Source organism: Protopterus annectens, chromosome 2.part2 (assembly GCF_019279795.1).
Source record: "Protopterus annectens isolate FY-2018-M chromosome 2.part2, PAN1.0, whole genome shotgun sequence".
Classification (NCBI taxonomy): Eukaryota; Metazoa; Chordata; order Ceratodontiformes; family Protopteridae; genus Protopterus; species Protopterus annectens.
In genome coordinates, this window is record NC_056730.1 from 1,122,756,748 (window position 1) to 1,122,783,608 (window position 26,861).

At 40.6% G+C, this 26,861-nt stretch overlaps 1 protein-coding gene across 1 annotated transcript in view; it reads right to left on the bottom strand.

The window, feature by feature from the left end:
- Positions 1-222: 222 nt before the first annotated feature.
- The window catches only part of PTAR1 (protein prenyltransferase alpha subunit repeat containing 1), a 690,645-nt gene continuing 664,006 nt past the window's right edge, over positions 223-26,861 (bottom strand). Inside the window, exon 7 of the mRNA XM_044064362.1 lies at positions 223-3,163. Coding sequence (XP_043920297.1) covers positions 2,830-3,163 — 334 coding nt within the window. The 3' untranslated portion in view covers positions 223-2,829. The remainder of the gene's footprint in view (positions 3,164-26,861) is intronic.

Genomic DNA, 26,861 nt, shown 5'->3' on the forward strand with positions numbered 1-26,861 from the left:
TGAAACTTGGATTAATTTTGGTAAGGATTCAAATAATCACCACTTAAGATGTTATTTTTTAAGGATTAACACAGGACCTATTGTCATAGAGGTGAAATGATAATCATACACTTAGTGTTTCCATACAGGTACCATGAATATAATGTACAAATTTCAGGTAAATGCAAAAACGAGCAAACTGTCCAAAATGTAGTCAGCTGAACAGTTTGCGAACGGATGTCAGTGAATGTTTCTGGATGTCAAATATGAGAACTAAAGGCAATGCTCATCCATATACAATACAGACAAAAGAAAGGGCACATCAATTAAACATTTGGCACTGTTTTAACTTATTGTGCCCTATTCACAACACAAAACTGAATTTGACTCAAAACGTGATTTAGTATAAGCTTCAAAGCAATTAATAAATTACAAAGCATAAATGAAAGTTTAACTATGGGCATCTATATCTGACAAAAGAGATGATATCCATGACAGGATTTAGGTTTTTGGTGTACCGTTAATATACTATACCGCAGTCTGATGTTTTTTGGCACACTACTACTACATAAACAAAACTGACAAACCCTGGTTATTGTAGTCTAGGTTTGCATCTTACACACTGCAATTCTAATGACTGTGCTGGTAAAGAAAGACTGTTTCAGATTCTGCTGCCTGGCAGGGGCAGGCTTTCTGTTTTTTTTCCTACTAAAAAAATATGGGTTAGTTTGTATGGTTGATTATGATACCTTACAAGCTAACTCCTAGCAATGAACACAGACAACATAGAAATATTGTGTGCAACATTAAAAATCACTCTGATGTATAAAGGTATAGAATATGGTCACTCTGACATCTTTAAATTCTCTTCTACTAAACAATAAACCAGTGCATAAAACTACTGATAAAGCACATTGGAAATGTTACTTTCTAAACAGCCACAATTTCTAGTGCACAGAATCATTCTAACTTTTCTGTGAAGCAGTCCTGGTTATGGGACAGAACATCCCAAATTAACCTGGTGGGAGATCTGCTACTCACTGCACAATAAATCAAAGGTAGGCTGATAAAGAAGAAGAGTGCTGAACATACTGGTTGACCATCTCATCCTTGAGGAGAATGCAGTGATCTCTGCTGCAACATTCCGTACAAAGATCTGTAGACAATAAATACAGTATGCACACTAAAAAAGGAGCGCGTGTCTGCATGGTATCTACTGTCCAATTCTCAGGCTGAAACTGTCCAGCTATGATGTAGAGGAAAGCCAAACTGAGTGTGACAGGCTGATATTGTAAAAAACATTTATATGAGAATAAAAAGAAAAAAAAGTGTGAAAACTTTCACTTGTCCCTTGCTCCAGCTAAAAAAATAAAACTTATTTCAGACAAACTACTTCAAATTAGCATAGGGCACATTTTTGGTAATGCCCCACTATCTCAATTTCAAGTTTTTCAATCTGTAAAACCAAAAGACATGTCTGAGAGGAATGGGGTATGATCTTGATAAAATACACGCAGACATTTTAACCTGACCTAAGGCTTGTCTTCATGAAATGCTACTAATTAATAAATACTATTTTTCATCAAAGGAGAACTCGTTAACTGAATCTAATGAGCATCTACAGTTGTTTAGTCACACGTCAGTCAGGTGGTGCAAATGATCAGCTAAGTCTCTCCAAGTACAGTACTATGCTTAACAGTGAGCAGCTTCAGTGAGTACAGACAAAATTTAACATAGATAAAATTATGTCGTTAACGAGTACAGACAAAATTTAACAGACAAAATAATGTGGTTAACGAGTACAGACACAATTTAACATAGATAAAATGTCGTTAACGAGTACAGACAAAATTTAACATAGACAAAATAATGTGGTTAACAAGTACAGACAAAATGTAACATGGATGAAATGATGTGGTTAACGAGTACAAACAAAATTTAACATAGATATAATGATGACGTGATTAACGAGTACAGACAAAATTTAACAGATAAAATGATGATGTGGTTAACGAGTACGGACAAAATGTAACAGATAAAATGATGATGCGGTTAACGAGTACAGACAAAATGTAACAGATAAAATGATGATGTGGTTAACGAGTACAGACAAAATTTAAACATAGATAAAACGATGGTTAACGAGTACAGACAAATTTTAACATAGATAAAATGATAATGTGGTTAATGGATGAAATTTAACATAGCTAACAAAATGATAATGTGATTAACAAGTACAGATGAAATTAAACATAGCTAATGAAATGATAATGTGGTAAACAAGTACAGAAAAAAATTAACATAGATAACACAATGATAATATGGTAAACACACAGTACAGACAGACCAGTCACTGCAGTTCTGAGAAGCATGCTTACACAGGTGTGCATCTGACTGCAAAAAAAAATTCAGCATCAGCTCTATCACTACCAACACTGACGTTATACACTATATCCTACAGTAGCTACATAACCTGGTCATAAAATGCAGACCACTATATGGTTCAGAAAATAGTACGCCAAGTGAGATTAGGAAAGCATCATCTCTAAGAAAACTACAGAAACTGTTCAGCTCCATGAAAGATGTAAATAATCGTGTGTATCCAATATGCACTTAGTGGAGGTGATAATTCCTTCAGAAAGACTATCTGACATTAACATGAAGCAATCATTCAATTACAGATTAAAGGACTTCTGACAACCTTTACAAATCTGTAACAGTGTGCGTGCACCTGATCTCTCTCTCTCTCTCTCTCTGTCTCTCTCAGTTGAAAATGAAAGACGTGGGTTTCTGTTTTAAGTGAAAATGTTGCAACCAGTTACAACTGCACCAGCATGTAGATCAGCAATGTCAATGATTCCAAACCATATCAAGCCATTTTTTGTAGGCAGAGGCAAACCTAGTCTGCTCTGCATTCTTGGAGTCTGTAAGGACTTTCTCAATAAACCTGAGTTCTGCTTCAAGGCCACACAATTCCTGGCATGGGCCACGCTTCAGCCGCTTAATTTCCTGGCTGTAGTCCTGCTTAGTCATCTCACTAACACCATCAATATCCATGACCTGAGTTTGCACTTGGGCTATGGTGTCAGAATTCACATGATTCAAGGTTTCACAGCTACTGTCCTGAGTTGTGCGCTGTATTACAGGATGACTGTGAAAGTACAACAGGAAGAAAACATGGCGCCTGTAAGTAAAAAAAAAAAAAAAAAAAAAATAGAAAAATGTATGCAAGAAACAATTCAAGTGCAACTAAAATAACTATGATCATTTGTCTTTAAATCCAAGCGTGTCTAAGCATGGTTAATGGTTAGCATCAGGATATAATTTACCATAAACTTGGCACTTTTTCTACTATTTATTCTTAACCACACTCCATCAAAGTACAGCATAGTATCCTATACATACTCATTCTACCCATCATCCTAGAATGATAATCCAAGAAAAAATGAATGGTATGTCTCATTAAAAAACTGGTAGTCAGACCTACAATAGACAGTCCTACCTGTACTTTAAGTACACGGCTGGTACTATCAGTCTGTAGTGTTATTCTAGGCTCAAAACAGTTAAAACTCCTCAAATAATCCCACTGCTATTAGCCCAGTATTACCAGTGCTTGCACAGAGCATATACAATGCTGTCCATACATTCTAGGGTAGACCTGGATACTTCGAGGGCATGAACATTAGTATAAAATAAAATGATGTACTCACCATAATGTTCCATTTGTGTTGCCCATTTTCATTCTTCCTCAACTGTTGGGGTTTGGATCTGACTTGGACGCTTTTCCAGCTCATGGAATGCTCCTCACTTATCTATAATGCACTAGGCACCTACCATACCTCAGATCTTGTTTGCTGACTTTTAAGTCTATATAATATTTAACAAATATAAACAGTTGAAAGAACAGTATCAGGAGCTGAAATAAAGGAACACTGGTTCCTTTAGCCTCTTCTAATCCTTCCAGAAATCAAAATGGTAGGGGGTTGCAAGGAGGGAAGTTGAGGAAGAATGAAAATGGACAACACAGATGGATAGTTATGGTGAGTACATAACTTTTTTATCTGATGTTGTCATTTTCATTCATTCCTCAGCTGTTGGGACAGTCTCTCCAGCTACCTAAATCCTGGGAGGACTCTAAGGAAGGATATTCCTGAGCACCGCTGAGCCGAAGGCTGCTCTTACCCTCAAGACCAGATCCAATTTGAAATGAGTAATAAAGGTATGAGAGTTAGCCTAAGCTGCAGCTGCACAAATATCACCCAAGGAAGATCTGGATAAAATTACTGAAGAAGTTGCCATAGACACGATAGAATGAGCTTTTAGAGGTTTTGCAAAGACAAACCCAATTTAAACAAATGAAATACAATCAGTTAGCCATTTGGCTAAGGTTACTTTAGTAGCTGGTTTGTTCAATTTTGAATCCGAAAAGGAGACAAATAATTGATCTTATTTTGTGAACATTTTTGTCCTATGCAGATAAAAATGTAACTGTCTGTGAACATCCAACAGGTGCAACATACACTCTTCCTTTGTTTGAAAGATCTAAAACAATGAGTAAAAAGGTCACACAGAAAAAACTGGTTAAAAAACACAAAAAGAAAAATCTAGCAAAGCTAAACTTTCCACTATGTGATTCCTTAAACCTCTTGTATTAGAAGCGACATGGGATATATGCAAATTACCCTTTAAGGACATCAGGTGTTTCAGCTAAATGGCAATTCTGAATGTCCATGACTTTTTCTTTTAAGTCTATCAATGAACAAATTCAGGCCAATAAAGCCAAACCCCACTAGCTGTGGACATGCATGTTTCTGCCTTCTTATGGCATCATCAGCACAGCACAAGTGGAATGTTTGACTAACATTTGGAAACACAGGGTTGTCGTATCCAACAGATATCCATAAACTGTACAGTGACTGCAAAATATCCCAACTAACAAACTAAAACAATGAGTAAAAATGTCACACCGAAAAACCAATTGGTTAAAAAACACAAAAAGAAAAACCTAGCGAAGCTAGACTTCCCACTGCGTGGTCATTCATTACACCTCTTGTACTAGAGACGACATGGGATATATGCAAATTATCCTTTAAGGAGATCAGATGTTTCAGCTAAATGGCAATTCTGAATGTCCATGACTTTTTCTTTTAAGTCTATTAATGAACAAATTCAGGCCAATAAAGCCAAACTCCACTACCTGTGATGCTGATGATGTCATAAGAAGGGAGAAACATGCATGTCCACAGCTAGTGGGGTTTTGCTTTATTGGCCTGAATTTGTCCATTAATAGACTTAAAAGAAAAAGTCATGGACATTCCGAATTGCCATTTAGCTGAAACTTGATGTCCTTACAGGGTAATTTGCATACACCCCATGTTGTCTCTAATAAAAGAGTTTAAGGAATCACACAGTGGTAAGTCTAGCTTTGCTAGATTTTTCTTTTTGTGTTGTTTAAAAGATCTGGAATGTTCATAGTCTGATTAATATTGGATTCTGACACCATCTTCAAAAGGATGGATGGGTTTGGTTTGTAAGGATACCCAATCCTTACGAAAAATCAAACAAGGAGGCTTAGAAGATAGGGCTTGAAGTTCTGAGACTCTTCTAGCAGATGTAATGGCCACTAACTTCCAGGTTAAAAACTGTAGTTCATACTTGGCTGACAGTTCACAGGAAGATTGGGTCAAAGACTGTAAAACCAAATTCAAATCCCAGTGGGGGGTGGAATCTTTTAAAATGTGGTCTAAGAAGAAATGTTCCCCTTATGAAGACCTTACAAAGTTTGGAAGAAACTAACAGATTTACTCCAATGTGAAAATTAGAAATGGCAGCTAGTTGTACTTTTATAGTTGAAGAACTAGCACTTTCATTAAAAATTGTAGCTAAAAACTCAAGAACTTTAGATACTGGCACTGAAAAAGGGTCAATGTCATTTTGCTGTGCCCAGAAAACAAACCTTTTCCATTTACTTCTGTAAAATTTTCTAGCTGCAGCTTTGTGGTAGGATAAAAGAATGTAGCGGACAGGGGAGGACAGTCTGGGATATCTTGCTATCAACGGAAGGGGAGAAATCATGTGGTGAATTGTAGGCCTAAGATGTTCGGGTGTATCATGTCTGTCAGATGAGATAGGAGGTCTGGAACTGGATTCAGAACCCATGGTAGGCGAAGCAGATGAGACCAATGAAAAGGGAACCAAATCTGACAAGGCCAATAAGGAGCAAGGTGGATGACTGTGCTCTTCAATTGAGATGATTTCTGAAGGAATTTGTGATTAGAGGTACTGGGGGAAAGGCAGTGAAGAGACCAGGGGTCAAGCATGGAGAAGATCATCTCTTGGTGATTCCTCCAGTAGGGGACCAGGGCAAAGAACTTGCTGCACTTGTTGTTGAGGGGAGATGTACCAAGGCTGGCTGCACTGACAGAATATCTTTTCCTCCGCTTTCAAGTGACCACTTGTGAGGTATTAGAATGGACCTGCTTAACTTGTTTGTTATCACGTTGGATTTCCATGGAATCTGCATTGCTATCAGAAACTGACTGGATGAGATAGCCCATTTCCACACTCTCAAAGCTTCCTGACAAAGGGGATAAGATTTGGTTCCTCCTTGTTTGCTGATGTACCAGACCACTGACATGCAGTCCATCTGAATCGCAATGGTCCTGGAGGGAAGAGTGTCTTGGAAGGTCTGCAACACTAGCAGGACTGCTGTCATTTCTAGGACAATGATATTCATATTGGATTCTTTGGAGGACTATGTGCCTTGGACCATCTTTCACAAAAAGTGGGAAGCATCCATGGTAACTATGGCCTTTTAAGGGAGAGTAAAGTGATGACTTTGCATTACCTGATTGAAATAAATCCACCAAAAGAGGTAATTTTTGCTTGCCTGAGTTATCTTGATTTGGGTGGATAAGGGTTAATGAAGAATAGACCACTAAGTTGCTAGGGTCTCCTGAAGAATTCTCCTCTGGTATCTCACTAACAGAACCAAAACTATGTCAGCAGACATTGACACCAATGCTTGAAGGACCAATCTAGCTGAGACAGAGGACTTTTAAATGATCTTTTTGACATTGAATTGTATGGTCTGTACCCTTGGTAAACGAAGGGAGGCTGTCAAGGATGCTATGGGGAACAAAGCTCCAATAAATTCTAATATTTGAGATTGTTCTAGTTGAAATTTGTTGTGATTTATGCTAATTCACATGTGGGACCATAATAGTAGTACATCTCTTGCTTTGATCAGATAATATCTGGTTGGAGAGGTTATGAGCCAGTCAGAAACACCAGAAATCCCTGCAGTCACACTCGAGCTGCCACTACTGCCAAGCATTTGTTGAACACCTTGAGGCCTTTGGTGAGACCAAAGGGCAGAGCTCTGGATTGGTGATGACTGGCTTCCAGCCAAAAATGTAGGTATCTTCTGGACTGTCTGATCATTTTTATATGATAGTATACATCCTGAAGATCTACTACACACATCCAGTTGTCCTTATGCAGAAGGTGCAGAATGGACTGAACCATCACCATCCGGAACTTGGTGTACTGAACTGACTTGCTCAGACTGCTGAGATCCAAAATTGGTCTCCAGTCCCCTGCTTTCCTTGGCACTAAGAAGAATCTTGAGTAAGTTCCGGACTCTTTCTGGTCTGGGGGTACCTCTTGGATAACTCTTTACTCTAGCAGCTTTTTTATTTCTATTCCTGCTGCTTTTCTCTAACGAGGTGGAATATTGGGAATTTTGTTTACTGTTAAGGGGGAGGAAGGGAAAGGGGAATTACATAACCTGGAAATAATCCTCTACACCCATGAATCTTGTGTAATCTCTATCCAGGCTCTCTGGTGCAGGAATAAATGACCCCCAATTGCCTCCAGAGATAGTCAATTGGGCCTCCTTTCAGGAAGCGTTGGTAGGATCTATCAGAGAAAGTGTCTCTGGAGCCTTGTGTTCCTCGTCCCTCTCTAGTATAGATGATGAACAGGCAGGGTAGTTCATTTATATGCTTTATTACATAGAAACACATCAGGATGGACAACAGCATTACAAAATGTAAACAAACTGATCAACTTACAGACTATACAGGCATACATGCTTGCATCTCAACAGCTTACTACAAAATGGCAGTCAGGCTCGCACGTGCTCAGTGTTTATACACTTGTGCAAGCCTCTAGAAAGCTTCTTAAAGGCATACATACATACTGATCTACATCCTCCCTTTTAAACAGATTGCCCTCAATGAAATGACATTAGAATAAGATATGCAATAATACAGACATTAGAAACAAACACAATGTTCATGTTCAAGTTGCTGTGTATCTGTAACATGGTCTAGTGATATAGTAATCAGAACTTAGTTTAGCAACAGGGCCAGTCTTCAGTGAACAACTCTTATCAGGAATTCTGGGATTCATCTGAGGAACAGGGATATTTACTGGAACGTCCTCTGGAAATAGAACGCTAGACAACTCACTTTGAGATGAAGAGTCTTTTTCACAGGCTAAATGCTGCAGTACAGGCTAGAACACCAGCATCAAATGTTTCTGATTCTGCCTAAACTCTACTCCTTGTGATTCCACAATGTACAGTCTCAGCTCTGGGCAAATACTCTTTACAGCTGCAATCCGATCATAACCTTTGCATGTTTGCATTCTCATGATCTCTCCAAGTAATGGACTGAGCAGTTTGCTGGACTTGTCATAATATGACTTCTGGGCTAGGCTCTTCTTTAACTTATGGGCTTTCACTGATCTGTTGTTCTTAGCACTTGGAACCAATAAACTACTGCTGACTGGTAATGCAGTTCTGATTTGTCTTGACAAAAGTCTCTGGGCAGGTGAACCAAGATGTTTATCACAAGGAACATTTCTGAGATTCAAGAGTCAGGAAAACATTACTATTGAGTTGATTCAACTTCTCTAGTAACTGTTTCACACTTTGAATTGCACGCTCTGCCAAACCATTTGACTGCAGGTACTCAGGACTACTTGTAACATGAATAAAGTCCCACTCTTTGGCAAATATTTTGAAATGCTGGCTAGTAAACTGCGTACCATTGTCAAAAGTAACTTTGTGCAAACTACCACGGAATGCAAAATTATGCTTCATCTTAGTAATGACAGTACTGGACGCTAGATTAGGAAGGAGGTCAATCTCAAACCAAATGGAATACGAGTCTACTAACACCAAGTAATGTTGACCTTTCTATTCAAAAATGTCAGTGGCTACTGTCGACCAAAGTAGTTCAGGAATTTGATTTAGCTGAAGTGGCTCCTTTTGCTGATGTGGCTTTGTACTATTACACACCGAAGATGATGAAAGTACTCTCTCAATATCCTTTGACACAGAAGGCCAAAATACTAGTCCTCTCGCCCTTCTTTTGGTAGAATCAGTTCCTGGGTGGCTACAATGTAAGCAGCAATATACTCTTGTTGCAAGGACTTAAGAACAATTACCTTCAGACCTTTCATGAAGATACCATTGTCAGACAAAATCTCATCTCTGTAAGGAAAATAAGGTTGCACCTCTCGTGGTAAACTACATTGCTTTGACAGCCATCCTCGACTGATAAAGTGGTTGAGCTTCTGGAGAACCAGATCTGTGGCTGTATGATGTCTAAGCTCATCAAGACATGTGGGAAAAAAAATTCTCACTTCCATGACCGCAAAATCAAGTTGCTCATTCTCATGCTGTTCAATGGTATTTCTGGGTGATCTGGATAAGTATCAGCAAGATACAGAAGTTTGCCTATTGTGTAGACAGGCTTGAAATTATACTTTTGCAATCTCAACATCATGCATTGTAATCTGTCTGGAGCTGTATGCATAGGCTTTCTCAAAACAGTGATTAGAGGTTGATGGTCAGTTTTGATCTGGCTAGGTCGACCATAAATGTAATCATGGAACTTTGAACATGCAAACACAATTACCAAAAGTTCTTTGTCTGTCTGAGCATACTGCATTTCAGTTTGGGTTAGAGTTCTGGATGCAGAGGCAACATGTTGACCCTCTTGAAAAATGACTGCATCAAGACCAAATTTTGAAGCATCACAGGAAAGAATAACTGGTTTGTGAACATCATAGTATCTGAGAACTGGTGGACTGGCAATTCTCTGTTTCCAAACATCAAATGCTCTCTGGTGTTGTTCCAACCATGACCAGGATACATCTATACGTGTTAACTCTCTGAACGGTGCTGCTAGTTGGCTCAAATCTAGAATGAACTTGCCTAGATAGTTAACCATGCTAAGAAAACACTGCAGGGCTTTATCACTGTCTGGAGTTGGCATCTCAAGAACAGCGGTTTGCTTAGAAGGGTCTGGTCATAAGCTTAAACTGGTAAACAAATGACCAACATAAGTAACTTCTCGTAACCTGAATTTGCACTTCTGAGGATTAAGTTTAAGATTAACTTCACAAGCTCTTTAAAAGAACTTTATTGAGGTTTCTGTCATGCTCAGCTTCATCATTACTTCCTACAAGAATATTGTCTACTATAATAGCACAAGGATATCCAGAAAAAAAATTTGCTCCATTGCACACTAAAAGACTTCACTGGCAGAATTTATCCCAAATGGCATTCTCAAAAATCTATACCTGCTAGAGTACTGAATGTGGTTAGCAACAAGGATTTTTGATCAAGCAAAATTTGCCAAAATTAACTCTTTGTATCTAAGACAGAAAAAACAGTGGCATTTGGCATATGAGCTGCAACTTCGACTGTGCACATTGGATGATGAGGTCTTTTTAGTGCTTTGTTTAAATCTCATGGATCAATACATATTCTGATATCATCTGAGCTTTTCTTATGAGCTACCAACCATGGAAAATATCCATTCAGTAGGTTTGTCTACTGGACAAATCACACCTTGCTGCTCCATTTTGTCTAGCTCGGCTTTGACTCTGCTGTGCATAGCTACTGGAACTTTCTGGGCTGGCCTGACAACTGGGTTGACATCTGGGTCTAACTTCATGGAGTACACAACTAGAAGCTTGCCTAGTTTGTCATCGAAAAGATCAGCATAGGTAGAGAAAATATACTGGGCGAAATCAGAACAGTGGTCTTTTAAGCTAACATGATGGACTTTCTTATTAAATTAAAGCAGTCCCATTTTCAAACTGTCTCTGAGCCCTAATAATGACTGCACGTGCCTTTTGACCACATAAAATAACAAGTCGTAGCTTCTCCCAGCAGAGTAACATGAAAGCATCACTGAACCTTCAGTCTGAATTTCACCACCATAAGCAACAAGCTTCGCACACTTTGCCAAATCAAGCTTCACACCACCACATACTCTAGCAAATGTTTATGCAGATATAGCAACGTACTTTTAACCTGTGTCAACTTTGAGCTCTATGGGTCTTCCATTTAACCGAACAGTATAAAATACTTCATTCTTTGCCCATAAATCTACTGCACTGACTGTTTAATGAAGCACAGACACACCATCGACATAAAAAGTAGGGTCACAGCTTTCTAACTGATCAACTTGTTTTTTGGAATGTTCTCTTTTAATAAGAGAATGTGTGACTTTTGATTTATAAAACATTTTGAAATTATTCCACTTATTGCATTTGTGACATTACTGACCAAAAGCTAAAGATTTTTCTCTTTTAGGCTCATGATTTCCACCACAATTATGACAGTTAGCAGTAAAACTGGGTGGGGGCCCATTCTTTGAGTTTGCTGACTCACTCATGCTTCACTGAGACTGTGCATACTCTGGAATTTGCTAGAAAGCTCTGGGGTTTAGCAGTGACTGTTGCAGGGGTTACAGCTGCTGCCATGTGCTTGGGCCTGCTTCTTTTAACCACATACCACATTCTATCAACGTTGGCCTTAGAAGTTAATGGAAGCAGGCATCTGTCATTTGTAAGCATATTTGTGTGCTTTTGTGTGAGCTCATATCTGACAAATCTCAATGCCCTTATTCAAAGTTAAATCACTGTCACAAAGCAAAATCTTTCTCATACACCGCCCAACGCTTCTACCAATTGGATGGTTTAATGAGGTCCTCGGATCGGCCTCACTGGAGTCAGTCACGGCCCCGACGGTGTGCCGAGAAGATGATCAAACTTGACTATCAAGAGGAAGTAAAAGTCATAACAAGGTTTCCAGAGGTGAACCTGCAGAAGGATCATTAACGCTGAGGGTCCTGGGACGGCGCCATCCCTGGGTACCAGGGCAACTCCTCACTCCACCACCCTGACCCTCTCCGTCAATCACTCCCACTCCTCTCTCTCTCCGTGTGCCCCGGTGGAGGCCGGCAGGACCGAGCCTGCGACTCGCAGGGAGGGAGAGGGCAAGGGGCAGAGCAAGAGGAAGAGGTGTGGCATCTGTACCCCCTCTCCTCCCAGCGGTGGGAGGGCAGAGGTCTCAGTGTGGCGGGAGGCATGGGCACCCCTCTGCTACCCCTGGAGGTGACCGGCTCCCCATATGGGAGGGGGAGGGAGAGGGTGCCATCCCAGCAAGGGGACCCAGGCCCACCCCTCCGGCCACATGGGGCCACCATTGTCTTTTATCAACTCATCCCTTAAATCACCAAATCTGCACGTTTTAGCCTTGTTTCTCAAGTCAGTTATATATGCTGCAAAAGGCTTTTGATCCCTTATGTAAAATAAGTGCCTTTCCAGTGTGATATTCATTTGGGAGTAACACATTTTTCTAAATTTATGTTTTAAGCACTTGGGGTCTTCCCTTGACTCAGCCGGTACAATTATAAGACGGTTTCCACCTCTCCTGCAAGTACAGCAGATGCATACATAAATGACCGCTCTCTTTCTATGGCTTCTGACCCAGCTAAATTAAACAGAATAAATGCCTTTGTACGGTCATCTTTATCAAAAAATCCAGCCTGTATGAAAATATCGTACTCTTACTCAAACACTGTCCAATTCTCTGCAATATTACTGTCAAACAAAAGTGGACCTGGTTTTCGAAGTCAATCTCCCATGCCAACAAATTATGCCCAAACACTGTAAAAAGGCCCTTGTAATTATATACAAACAAGCTGCTATGTGTGCCTGTAATAACATTCAAATGCACAATAAACTCTTTGAAATACTGTACTTTGCAAAATATGCTTTGAAATGGCTGTATTTTGTGAAATAACTGTACTGTAATACTGCACTCACATGCGAACACTTTATATATTTCTGATAACTCAAATAGCTTTGATTAATGGGAAAAAGTAGTGCATAGTGAAAAAATGCGGTAATCTCCCTTACTTTATACATTTTATGTGATCAGACTTTATTTCAAACATTTTCTGTAGTTATTGCACGCACACACAATAACCAAGTCTGGTTGTGCATTTATCCCTGCTCGACCAAACACACATCCATAGCAACCTGAGCAAACTCAGGCCAGTTTCCCTATTGCTGCTTTTGGGCTGTTTTAAAAGTACGACCTGCCGAGCATACTTTTTTGAACAAATTGCACTGTAATGCATTGTACAGTAGCATTTTGCTCACTTAACGAGGTTTTCAGCTAATGCTGATCTAATTCATAGTTTTGGAACAAACTGCAATAAAAAGTATTGAATAATACCGTTCTCACTCGTATCAGTGAGATATGCATATGATGCTGCACTAAATTGAGTTTAACGTAATTGGACCTCACTTGTTTGTATTGTAAGCTTGGTACACAGTACACTTCTTCATTTGTGTTGTCTTACTTCAACATGTAATGTGTTTAGATGCTGTTTCTAGCATAGTGTAATGTTTTGGATATTACCTGCATTGCTTTTTAAGGCTGCTGATCAATTTAGCTTCAGTGTTTGCATCCTATAGCAGTAGTACATGCTACTTTCTGTGTTTCCTACAGTTCTCCAATTGACATTGCCCACATGTATTTTCTCTCTTTTTTTTCTCTTTCCCTAGCTCTTTCAGCCTAATTTCTAACCTCTGTTGCCCACATAAAAGCCTTCACTCATGGAGGTGTATTTCTGCCTTATAGCATCATGCAAAGTTAAATCGCAGCTTTCCCAAGAGCTGAAAAAGGCAGAAAAGGAAGTATGTATTTACAACAGCCTTCCTTAATAAAGTTGTATAACGTCTAAGATTAGTACTACTTTTAAATAAAACAGGGATGCTCTCCTGATCGTCCAGTACAACTGCTGCTAAGGCCTTTACCCCAGCTTTTCTAACCCCACACACTCCTGCTTAATATTCCCTCCAACTGGCTTGCTTTTTAATTAGTGTATCTCTCCTGAATCTTCAACTCAGAACATTTACAGTGAGCAATTTGTTACCAGCCATAGTACTTACCTGATTGTTTTCTCTGTGCTTGCACGCTTATTCCTCTGGCTCAGCCCGCTCCGTTCGCTTCGCTCGGGCTCACTCCGCTCCTCTATCCTACCTCCATTCCCACCCACCCCCACATCAATTACATTTATACTTACACAAACCCCACCCCCAACATCTTCTGACTTTACTTTCTCTCCCTTAACAACTTGCTCCGACCTCACTTCCTCTCCCCTAAACCCCTCTTCCACCTGTCATCTAACCCCACTTCCCTTACTTGAAAATACATCTTCCCCGTACAACCTTACATCCATTCATACCCCATACCCATATAACCACTTAGCCAAGTTAATAAAATGGCTCTCCTTCACACTTCTCCATATCACATTCCAATCACTTCTTCTTCTTCTTCTTTCAGCTGCTCCCGTTAGGGGTCACCACAGCAGATCATCAGTTTCCATTTCTTCCTGTCCTCTGCATCTTGCACTGTCACACCAACCACCTGAATGTCTCCCTCACCACATCCATAAACCTTCTTAGGTCTTCTTCTTTTCCTGTTACCTGGCAGCTTCATCCTTAGCATCTTTTTCCCAATATACTTTGCATCCCTCCTCAGCACATCACATGTCCAAACCAATGCAATCTTGCCTCTCTGGCTTTGTCTCCAAACCTTCCAAACTGGGCTGACCCTCTAATATACTTATTCCTAATCCTGTCCACCCTCTTCACATCCAGTGCAAATCTTAACATATTTAACTCTGCCACGTCCAGTTCTGACTCCTGCCTTTTTGTCAATGCCACTGTCTCCAACACATATAACATAGCTAGTCTCACTACCTTCTTGTAGACCTTCCCTTTCACTCTTACTGGTACTCGTCTGTCACAAATCACTCCTGACACTCTTCTCCACCCACTTCATCCTGCCTGTACTCTCTTCACCTCTCTTTCACACTCACCATTATTCTGAACTGTTAATCCCAAGTATTTAAACTCATCCACCTTCACCACCTCTACTCCCTGCATCCTCACCATTACTCTATCCTCCCTGTCATTCACAAACACATATTCTGTCTTTGTCCTGCTGACCTTCATTCCTCTTCTCTCTAGACCATATATCCACCTCTCCAGGGTCTCCTCCACCTGTTCCCTACTCTCACTACAGATCACAATGTCATCTGCAAACATCATAGTCCATGGGCACTCCTGTCTGATCTCGTCTGTCTACCTATCCAACACCACTGCAAATAAGAAAGGGCTCAGAGCGGATCTTTGATGTAATCCCACCTCTACCTTAAATGCATCCATTATTCCCACCGCAGACCTCACCGCTGTCACACTACCCTTGTACATATCCTGTGTCACTCTGACATACTTCTCTGACACTCCCGACGTCCTCATACAACACCACAACTCCTCTCTAGGCACCCTGTCATATGCTTTCTCCAAGTCCACATAGACACAATGCAACTCCTTCTGACCTTCTCTGTACTTCTCCATCAACACTCTCAGAGCAAACATGCATCTGTAGTGCCTTTTCCTGGCATGAGACCATACTGCTGATCACTAATCATCACCTCCCTTCTTACCTAGCTTCCACTACTCTTTCCCATAATTTCATACTGTGACTGATCAATTTAATCCCTCTGTAGTTACTACAGCTCTGCACATCACCCTTAGTCTTAAAAATTGGTAACAAAACACTTGTTCTCCATTCCTCTGGCATCCTCTCACTTTCCAAGATTTCATTAAACAATCTAGTTAAAAACTCCACCGCCATTTCAAAACACCTCCATGCTTCCACAGGTATGTCATCTGGAACGGCAGCCTTTCCATTCTTCATTCTCTTCATAGCTGTCCTTACTTCCTGCTAGCTAATCCGTTGCACTTCCTGATTCACTATCACCACATCATCCAACCTTCTCTCTCTCTCATTCTCTTCATTCATCAGTACTCTTTCCATCTGCTCAACACACTCTCCTCGCTTGCGAGCACATTTCCCTCATTATACTTTATCACCATTACCTGCTGCACATCTTTACTAGCTTGGTCCCTCTGTCTAGCCAATCGGTACAGGTCCTTTTCTCCCTCCTTAGTGTCCAACCTTTCATACAACTCTTCATATGCCTTATTCTTAGCCTTTGCCACCTCTCTCTTTGCCATGCACCTCATCTCCTTACACTCTTGTCTCCTTTCTTCATCTCTCTGACAATCCCACTTCTTCGCCAACCTCTTTCTCTGTATACTCTCCTGTACTTCTTCATTCCACCACCAGGTCTCCTTGGCCTCCTTCCTCTTTCCAGATGTCACATCAAGCACCTTTCTAGCCATCTCCCTTACTAGCTCTGCTGTAGTTACCCAGCTATTTGGTGACTCTTCACTGCCACCCAGTGCCTGTCTTAACTCTTCCCGTAACGCCACCTCACAATTACCCTTTTCAATTTCCACCATTTGATCCTTGGTGCTGCTCTCACACTCCTCCTCCTCTTCTTGATCACCAATGTCATCCTACAAACCACCATCCTATGCTGCCTAACTACACTTTCCCCAGCCACCACTTTACAGTCTCCAGTCTCCTTCAGACTGGCCCTTCTACGTAAGATATAATCCACCTGTGTGCATCTTCCTCCACTCTTGTATGTCACACTGTGCTCCTCCCTCTTGTTAAAATATGTATTCACCACAGCCATGTCCATCCTCTTTGCAAAATCCACTACCATCTGACCTTCATTCCTTTGCTTAACACCATACCTACCCATCACTTCCTCATCCCCTCTGTTCCCTTCACCAACATGCCCATTGAAATCTGCTCTAATCACCACTCTCTCACCCTTGGGTACAGTCATCACCACCTCATCCAATACACTCCAAATTTTTTCTTTCTCATCCATCGCACACCAAACTTGTGGAGCATATGCACTAACAACATTCATCATTACACCATCAATTTCCAGCTTCATAAACATCACTCTATCAGACACTCTTTTCACATCCAAAACACTCTTAGCATACTGTTCCTTCAGGATAACCCCTACACCATTTCTCCTCCCATCCACACCATGATAAAACAATTTGAACCCGCCTCCGATACACCTAGCCTTGCTCCCCTTCCATCTGGTCTCTTGTACACACAATATACTAACCTTCCTTCTGTCCATCATATCAGCTAGCTCTCTCCCTATACCAGTCATACTGCCAACATTTAAAGTTCCAACCCTCACTACCACAGTCCTAGCCTTTGCCTGCCTTCAGTCATGCTTTCCCCCTCTTCTTCTTCGGCCAACAGTAACCCAATTTCCGCCAGCACCCTGTTGGCCAACAGTACTGGTGGTGGTCGTTGTTAACCCGGTACTTGACCGATCCGGTATGTATATTTGTACTGTTGTCCGCATGTAGGATTTGGCAAAATTTTATGCCAGATGCCCTTCCTGATGCAACCCTCCCCATTTATCTGGGCTTGGGACTGGCACAAAGAAATGCATTGGCTTGTGCATCCCTAGTGGCTCACTACATTATTAATTATACTAACAAATCTAACACCCCACAATACACCTCACCTACCCCTCAAGACCTCACCAACTGACATACACTCCTCTACACTAACCTCCTATTCTAACATATCCTCCAACCTCTTTCAACCCAACCCACTCTTACTCTTAAAACTTAAAATCTTCACTGATAATCACCACACCCCCTTCCCACTACCTATCAAGAATCAGTCTTACATAGCACGAAAACAATCTACAGTAACACCCCCCCAGCCCTAAACTCTCTTTCTCCCTATGTGGAGATATTCACCCTAACCCGGGACCCAATCCACCTACCCCCAAACATTACTCATTCCCACAGATCACTAAACTTTACCACTATCAACCTCCAAAGTATTAGAAACAAAATTCCAGAATTCCATGCCTGGATATTCCATAATAAACCAGATATACTTGCAACTACCGAAACCTGGCTAAAACCATATATCAAGGACTCCAAATTCCTTCCACCTGGTTGCTCCTGCCTTAGATCAGACAGACCCTGCAAAAAAGGAGGAGGCATTGCCCTGTTCTTCCGAAATAGCCTTTCCGTTATCCACTACTCATCCCCTATTCCTCAGTTCTGAAATGCTGAAATACTAATTGCTTTTTTAAAACTTAATAACTGCAAAAGCATATGTATAACAACACTATACCTACCCCCAGGGAACAATACTCCCCTTCTTGAAGAAATCTTAGATTAGATCTCCACTAACATTAACAATGAAACAATCATACTGGGAGATGTAAATATAAATTGGCTCGATCAACCAGACACAGTTTCATACCCCCCAGTATCAACCTCTATATCTTTACCGAATTAATCATAGAAATAACCAGACCAGCCAAAAATAATGCTAGCGGCTCAATCATAGACTGGATCCTAGTTTCTGACCCCAACAAATTCTCTGAAACAGGTACTCTTCCCTGCAATATCAGCGACCACCAACCAGCCTATGCCATGTAAAACCTCCCAACTACCCAGCCAACATCACTACATAATGCGGAGAACCGTTACCAATTTCAACCCACACACTTTTGCCAACCATCTAAAATCTATTAACTGGAATATACTAAAAACCCTCCCACTACATGAAGCAGTTGAATTTTTTAATTCAACCTTTCTAAAAGTCCTAGACAGCCATGACCCTCTCCATCGCAAAAGAGTAAAATCAAAACACATCATCTGTCTTTCTAAAAGTACCAGACAGGCTATGCTCACTTGAGACAAAGCCTGGAAAAAATGGCAAAGAACTACAAATCTCACTGACCTCCAACTGTACAGACAGCTTTGCAACAAAGTAAAATGTCTAATCATTAATGATAAAAGAGATCACTACATTAAACTAAAATCCAAGACAATTCTGGATCTCAATTTCCTCACTATTAAACCCTGGTACTAAAAGTAACCCCTGTTCATATACAGAAAAAACACCATTACAAATCGCTTCCATCTTCAATTCATACTTTATAGAAACCATCGCAAATCTTACTGCCTCCTTCCCACCTCCACCTTGTCAAACTAATCACTGATCCAATAATAACCAACCAGCAGACCCTCCCACTAGCATATTTTCTCTCTCTCCATCCCTACCTCTACTATAACCAAGCTCCTTCTCAAACTAAAACCAGGAAGCAGTGCCCCTGACAACCTACCCCCTGAATACCTTAAAATATCAGCTGCAGCCATGTACTACCCTGCCAGTATACTCTTAAATAGATCAATCCAGGAATCCTACATATACACCATCTGGAAGAAAGCATGCATTCTTCCCCTACAAAAAGGTGGTAATAACTCTGACACCTCTAACTTCCACCCCATCGCTATACTATCCCCCATTTCCAAGGTCCTAGAAAAATGCATACACTTTCAGCTCCAGCAATACCAACTTAACAACAATCTTCTTTCTCCTTATCAACATGGTTTCAGACCTGCCCACAGTACTACTACTGCTCTCCTATCATTCACAAATACTGTTAACCAAGCTCGCAAAGAAGGAAAACTTATCTCCTCCCTCTTCCTTGATCTCTCTAAGGCATTCAACACCATCTCCCACTCCTTTCTTCTCTCCAAGCTCTCCACTCTGGGGATATCTTCACCAACTCTACTCTGGTTTTCCAATCCAACTACCTGTCCAATAGAAAACAATCCACTAGATGGCATGCCTCTACCTCACCATTCTTAGATACTCCCACTGGAGTTCCTCAAGGATCCATATTAGGCCCCCTACTTTTCAGTATTTTTATCAATGACTTTCACTCGTGTTCCCAACAACTCTGTTATTTAATATGCAGATGACTCAATAATAATCTGCACCTCCAAAACCATACCCGAACTACTCACACACACACTTAGTAAGCATTCTCTTCCATTGACAACTGGATGACTAATAATAATCTTGCACTCAACCCAAATAAAACAAAACTTCTCTTCACTCCAAAAAAAAAAATCACTATAAATAAACCTGACTTCAGAATCTACTCACGTAACAAAACCACCTTAGAAGTCATCTCACATACAAAACTGTTAGGTGTCACCACTGATGAAAGCTTAACCTTCGACCATCATATTCACAACATTAAAAAAAAACACCAAAAGCTAGGAAACCTAAACAGACAAACCCTTCCTCAGCCCCACCACCAAACAAACCTTGGTCTCTACCTTCCTACTACCTACCTTATTATATGGTGTCCCCTTATTCACAAACATTCGGACATGTCTAAAAACTAAAATGGAAACCTGTTATAGCAAAATCGCAAGATTCGCAACATATGCCACCTACTCCTCCCGCCACTGTTCCTCGCTTCACACACTAAAATGGCTTGAATTACCACAATACCTCATCTATCAACAGTTTACCATAGCCTACAAAATAATCAATAAACCTCTCGACTGTCCAGCCCTTTCCTCATCTCTAACTTAATACCACCCAAACAGATCCCTCAGATCAAACAATGAGACCCTGCTAGTCGTTCAAAAATCTATACTCCCCACTGGTCAGGCTCTCTATTCCTTCTGAGTTGCCAAACTCTGGAACTCTCTCCCGTCAGCACTCAGAGCCACCAATGATATCTCCTTCAAAAACACCCTACATCTTTATCTAACTACCCACTGGCAATGCTCCTGCTCCACACCCCATATAACCTGATCCTCCACTACTGCTACTCTCTCACTCATTTCACTATCCATCCATCATCCTCCACTACTGTCACTCTCTCACTCATTTCACAATCCACCTCTCACACCATCCACACAATAATCCCCCTCTATTCTTTTCTACACTCTAACTTATCTCTCAACCACCATCTTGCCACCACTTAACATTATTCTACTACACATTGCCCTCTTAAATACTCAGTCATCAATCACTTCTTCCTTATATTTCATACAACATTATGAACCATTTAAGATTGCTAAATGTCTATATCATAAATAAGTAATATTAACTTGCTGTAACTAACAGTAGTTTTACTCCAATTTTTGACTTACTTTGTTGTATTAATATCGGTTTTACTGTATGTTGTACTTTGTCTCCTTGGAGCTTTTCGTCCCAGGTCTCCACTGAAAATGGGCTCATTCTGGCCCAGTGGACACCTCTGGTAAACAAATGTAAAATAAATAAATTTCTATTAATATGTCACAATCTCGGACATTTCTTTTACTTAGAAATTCATTTAGAGCGCTCTGAATGCTTAGTTTCATATTCTGTGAACAAGAAATCATTTGAGCAAGTTTTAATACCTGAAATTTGTTTCTGACATGTTTTGTGAGTTATACATGCAGTAGGGATGATTCACTCCTGTATATTCCTCCAGTCTTAACTGAGTGCCTCTCAGTCTTGAACATGGAGAATCTGGATCCCACTTCTGCCATCATGTCACTCGTCCCTCTTTAGTATAGATGAACAGGTGGGGTAGTTTGTTTATATCATTTATTACATAGAAACACATCAGGAAGGACAGGAGCTTTACAAAATATAAACAAACTGATTAACAGACTATACAGGCATACATGTTTACATCTCAACAGCTTACTACAAAATGGCAGCCAGGCTCACACGTGCTCAGTATTTATACACTTGTGAAAGCCCCTGAAAAGCTTCTTAAAGGCATACATACATACATATTGCTCTACACCTTGGTTTTGCAGGCCTCCTCTGCCAAGTGGATGGAATCTTCTGTTAGAGCATCTCCACGTGGATCTTGGGAGGGACCTCAGAACTTTCTGAACCACATTTTTTATGACCTTGTTGATTCCTAGAAAAAGTCCTTAGAGGAGTCAAAAAACATATGCCCACAGGAGACAGGATCATACCATCCTGCTCACACTTGGATAATGTGTCTTTAACCTTGGGGCCAAATAAAGAACTTCTGTCAAAGGGAGCATTAATGAAGGAAGACTTGAAGGGCTCCGCGAAATCACACAGGTGCATCCAGGCATTCCTCCTAATAGAAATGCCTGAACCTGCCACTTTCGAGGTACCTTCATCTACATGTGAGATGAGCCTCATGGACGAATTTGAAATAGACTACAGGGTAGCCAACTGTGAGGCCACTGAGCTCTCTGCCTCAGAAGTAATGTTCCCAGAAAGGGATTTGGTGAGCTCTTTAATCAAATCCCTCTGGAATTTTGTGAAGTGTGCCAAATAATTCAGTGACTGAAGCACAAAAGTCACTGAAGCATATCCATGCTTCCCAAATCTGTCCAGTGCCCTAGACTCCCTGTTACAGGGATGAACACAAGAATGTTATTCTGTAAGTTCCTTTTCTGTGGTTGCCGCTACAACCATGGCATCAACTGGTACTCCTTTGCCTCAAAATTCCCAATCTTTGGGTGGTGCCAGTATCCTGTATGGTCTCTTGGGGATTGGCTTAATGGAATCAGGTTCCTTCCAAGGCCATCGAGAGATCAAATCAATGAGCTCATCAGGGGGTGGAGTCACCCAGGAGGCATTTGAGCCAGCTGCAAAGGCTTTCAGGAATAATGATTCCTCGTGAGAAGGGCTGTTGGTTGACCAACCACCCCTTTGCTTGAGGATCTCTAGTATGTCTCCAAATAAGATGCTATCAGGTGGTGATCTTGGGGACCCTTCTCCGTCATCGAAAACAAAATCCTCCATGACAGACTCTTGGGGAGAGTCCAAGTGCCTCCTTTTGCACTTTCTCTTCCTAGGGATTTCTTTAGCACAATGTTCTGGAGAAGCACTGGAATATATCAATGCACCCCGAGGGGCATCCCAGAGACTTTGGGTTGGCTGTCCCTGTGGTGCAGGAAGTTCAGGCTCAAAACACAAAAACAACTGGGTCTGGGAAGTAGAAGCCGAGGAGGGTGGATGCACCCTTTCTCTTAGAGCAGAGACAACTCGTTCCACTATGTCAAAAGCAGAATGCCTTGGAGAGAAATAGACTGACAACTCCAAAAAGATATGCTTCTGAACCGTTGTCTCTTTCCGATGCGAAGGCAAACCACTCAAAGAAGGGGCCGGAGCTGAGCTGTCCAGTGCTGAGACTCTGAAGGGCAGAGATGGCTCTGACAACCTCGGAGAGGATTCCAACACTTCAGATCTGGCACCAACACTACAGCTCCAAGAGTCATCTGTCTCCAATGTGCTCAGAGCTGGTTCACTCAGAGACGTTATCAGTGTAGAAGATGCAATGATCTCTGGATACAATATAGATTGATCCAGGATTCTCAGATCTAACTACTCTGACACTAAAGGTTGAATCAGAGAAGGTGACAAAATAGGTGGGGTAGTACTCATGAAGATCTCCTGACCCAATGGGGCGGAAGCCGGGAGAACCCCCATTTCAATTTGCATTGAGAGGAATTTCCTCATCATCTTGTCCACATCTGCTTTGGTCAGACTTCTGGAGGAATGAGAAGAAGAAGCTATAGACAAAGTCTTGAAATAGTGATGCCTTTCCAGAAAAGGGGGTGGGAGACAAGATACTGGATTCAGGCTCAGAGGAGATTGGATCTGAGGTGATTTTTCTTTACATTTTGTTGGATCCAAGGAAGTTGTATCTGATACTTTTGTCATAGTCTTTGGATGCAAAGTAATCGGACCAGAGGGTTTCTTCTTCGGATCCGAAGAGATCGAATCTGAAGGTTTTGAAAGTGTTTGAGTCGGTTTTGAACCCGGAGCCAAAGAACTTCCAGGGTCCAGAGAACACTTCCTGGCTTACTTCTTGTCAGATTTCTTAGGGGGTTAAGCCCCAGATGCTATATCAGAGCATTCAGAGGGCAGTAATTCTCTTAAAATTAGTTTCTATGATCAGTGAGTGCCCTTGGATTAAAGGCCTTGCATATATCACAGGCAGAATCCTTAAACACACACAGTGTGTGCATCCAATAATAGGATTTTAAGGCTACAGACTATACATTATTTAAATCCAGAGGGTTTCTCAGACATAACTACTGTAATAAGCAGCAGAAAAGAATATTATAGAAAAGATTTAGCCAAATAAAAAAGGAACAGTAAATATTGCCAATAATGGTAATAAAGAGAACTACCTCAAAGGTATAAGGAAGAAAGGGTTGAGAGAAAAAAACAGCTATAGTATTTAGAAATACAGTGAAAAGTGTAGGAAGGGAAAAGGAGGATACACAAAAAGAACCGGAGTAATATAAAGATAAATAGTTAAAGATATAAAATTCTTACTATAACTCAAAAAATTCACTACTGTTCAAGAACTAAGAGTAACCACATCTGTACATGAATGCAGCACAAGATCTGAGGTATTTTAGGGGACTAGTGCATTATGGGTAAAGGAGATGTTCAAGAGTTTCAGTATTCCACAAGCTGGACAAAGGATCCAATTCGGATCCGAACCCTAACAGTAGAAGAATGATGAAAATGATGATTTGCAAAGCAAACGTGTAAGGCCCATACTGTCATGGCCACTCTTCCTCCAACCATCAAAAAAACTTCTCAGCCTGTTTTGTCTTGACTTAATGGTCTCCTTGTTCCTACTCACCATTCCTGACAAACCTACACTTAAGTCAAAGGCAGTGCTACATGATTTTACTAATCATCCTGCATTTCATTTCATCCTAATTATGATATCTCTATTTTCAATACACCACATTAGTAAATATTTAAACATCTACAAACTGCAATTCATATCTTATGATACCGGGAGTCTGTGGACTCTCTCAAATGTAATCCTGTTTCTATTCTTTGGTGAAAAACTACTCCTTCTGTACTTTTCTTATACCAGCATGTCTACATAGTATTTAAAGTAGCTTGATATTTAGCATAATGAATTAATGCTAAAACAGTGATATCACTTCAATGGTTGCTGAATATACTTAATTTTTTGTTGTAGATATGTCTCTTTTCTGTAATGCAAGACCTACCATGAATAATCATAATGTTAACTATTACTTTCTATGAGACCTTAGACTGCCATGTCACAACTGACAGTGAATAGCTAAACTATGGGGAAGCAGAACATTTTTTATTCAGAATGTCAATTTACTTCACTATCTATATTATGCTAGTTTCAGATCAAAGAGGATTACTGGAGAATGAATAAATGAATAATTTAACACAACATATGCTCTTTCCATAGCAACTAACAAAACCTGTAAATAATGTGTGGGTATACTTACCACATCAGCTAATCTGTGAGAAGGCCGTCTACAGTTGAGAGATGGATTTCTTCTCTTATGATTCTGATGTCAACTCTTGTATCGAGGGGAACCTGCACGTCCTGCTGCCATATGTTGTGATCTCATATTCCAGGCTTAAAGGATGCAGCTAGTCTTTGAGGTACCCAGTCCAACTCCCATGAGACTTGCATATGTATATTTATGCATGCATAACTGTCTAACTTACAAATAAGTCCTGCCCAGAGGTAGGCAAAAAAAAAAAAAAAAAATACAGAGGTTTTAGAAGAGTAATACCCACTTGCAGAAGGCCTTCTCACAGCTCAACTGAGATAAAGAGTACTTTACTACTCACACATTTTTACATCTCAGCTTAAAGGTCCTCTGTCAATGGGCAAATTCTGGGAGGAATGCCAAGAAGTGCTCCTGCAGGGAAGTACGAGTTAGTGGAAGGCCTGAAATACAGGGAATCAGAAGGCAGAATTCTGAGGCACTGATGTGTTCCAAGCAATAATGTTTGGAGGTGTGACACGATAACCAAACATTTTGATACAAATGTCGGCAAAAAACAAATTCTTTTTTTTAACATGCAAAAATACAACAAAACATATTCTTGAAACAAACAGTGGAAGTAGTCACACCCTTAATGGAGTGGTCTTTGATGCACTGGTCAGTGATGCACAGATATGTTTACTTGGTCACATTCAGACTTCTTAACCAAAACAAAGAGACAACTGGTCTGCCTTCCTGAACTCCAGTAATCTCAGAATAAAGCTGAAAAGGTTATGAATGTCAGAAGTATGAATGGCTCACTGTCAGCTGGATTCTAGCCCCTTGAGACAAAATGTGGAGATGAAAGGACCGACTCAAATCCACTGAGACTCCATTCAGAAGGGAATAAGAATCACTCCTAAGAAAAACAAAGATCATTTTGAAAAGAAAGCAAGGAACTCTACAAATAAGGATCTATGGTTAAAGGTCCACAGCCACCAAGGCAGACTCTTCCAAGAGACAAACGTCAAATTTACCAATAATTATCCACTTTGAAATGAGGGCAATCACACAAAACAAGTCTCAAGTTTAAGTGAGAAGGGATATACAAAGGCAAAGATGCAGAAACACAGAACACTCTTAAGGAACATTTAACATGCCCATGCAGCTTATCTTGATTTGGCAACACTGCACCTCTTGATGGAATCATGTATACACTCAAGGATCCACAGGTGATTGTAGCCATAATAACCTTTGTTCATAAGTGGCTATATTACTGAACACAGCAGGTAGGAATTGGGCTTCTATCCTCACCAGTTACCGGTGGAAGCATTCAAGGCTTTGTCTCCTAGTTGCACCTTTTTGGCATTTTTTTTCCAGTGTAAAAAAAAAAAAGTAAGGTTGCGTACACTTACCATAAATGTAGATGTTCAAGTGTATTCACTGTTGCAGTCATTACATTTGGGTTATCTACTTGCAGGTAGCCCTCAGTCGGCCTGATTAACAAAGTC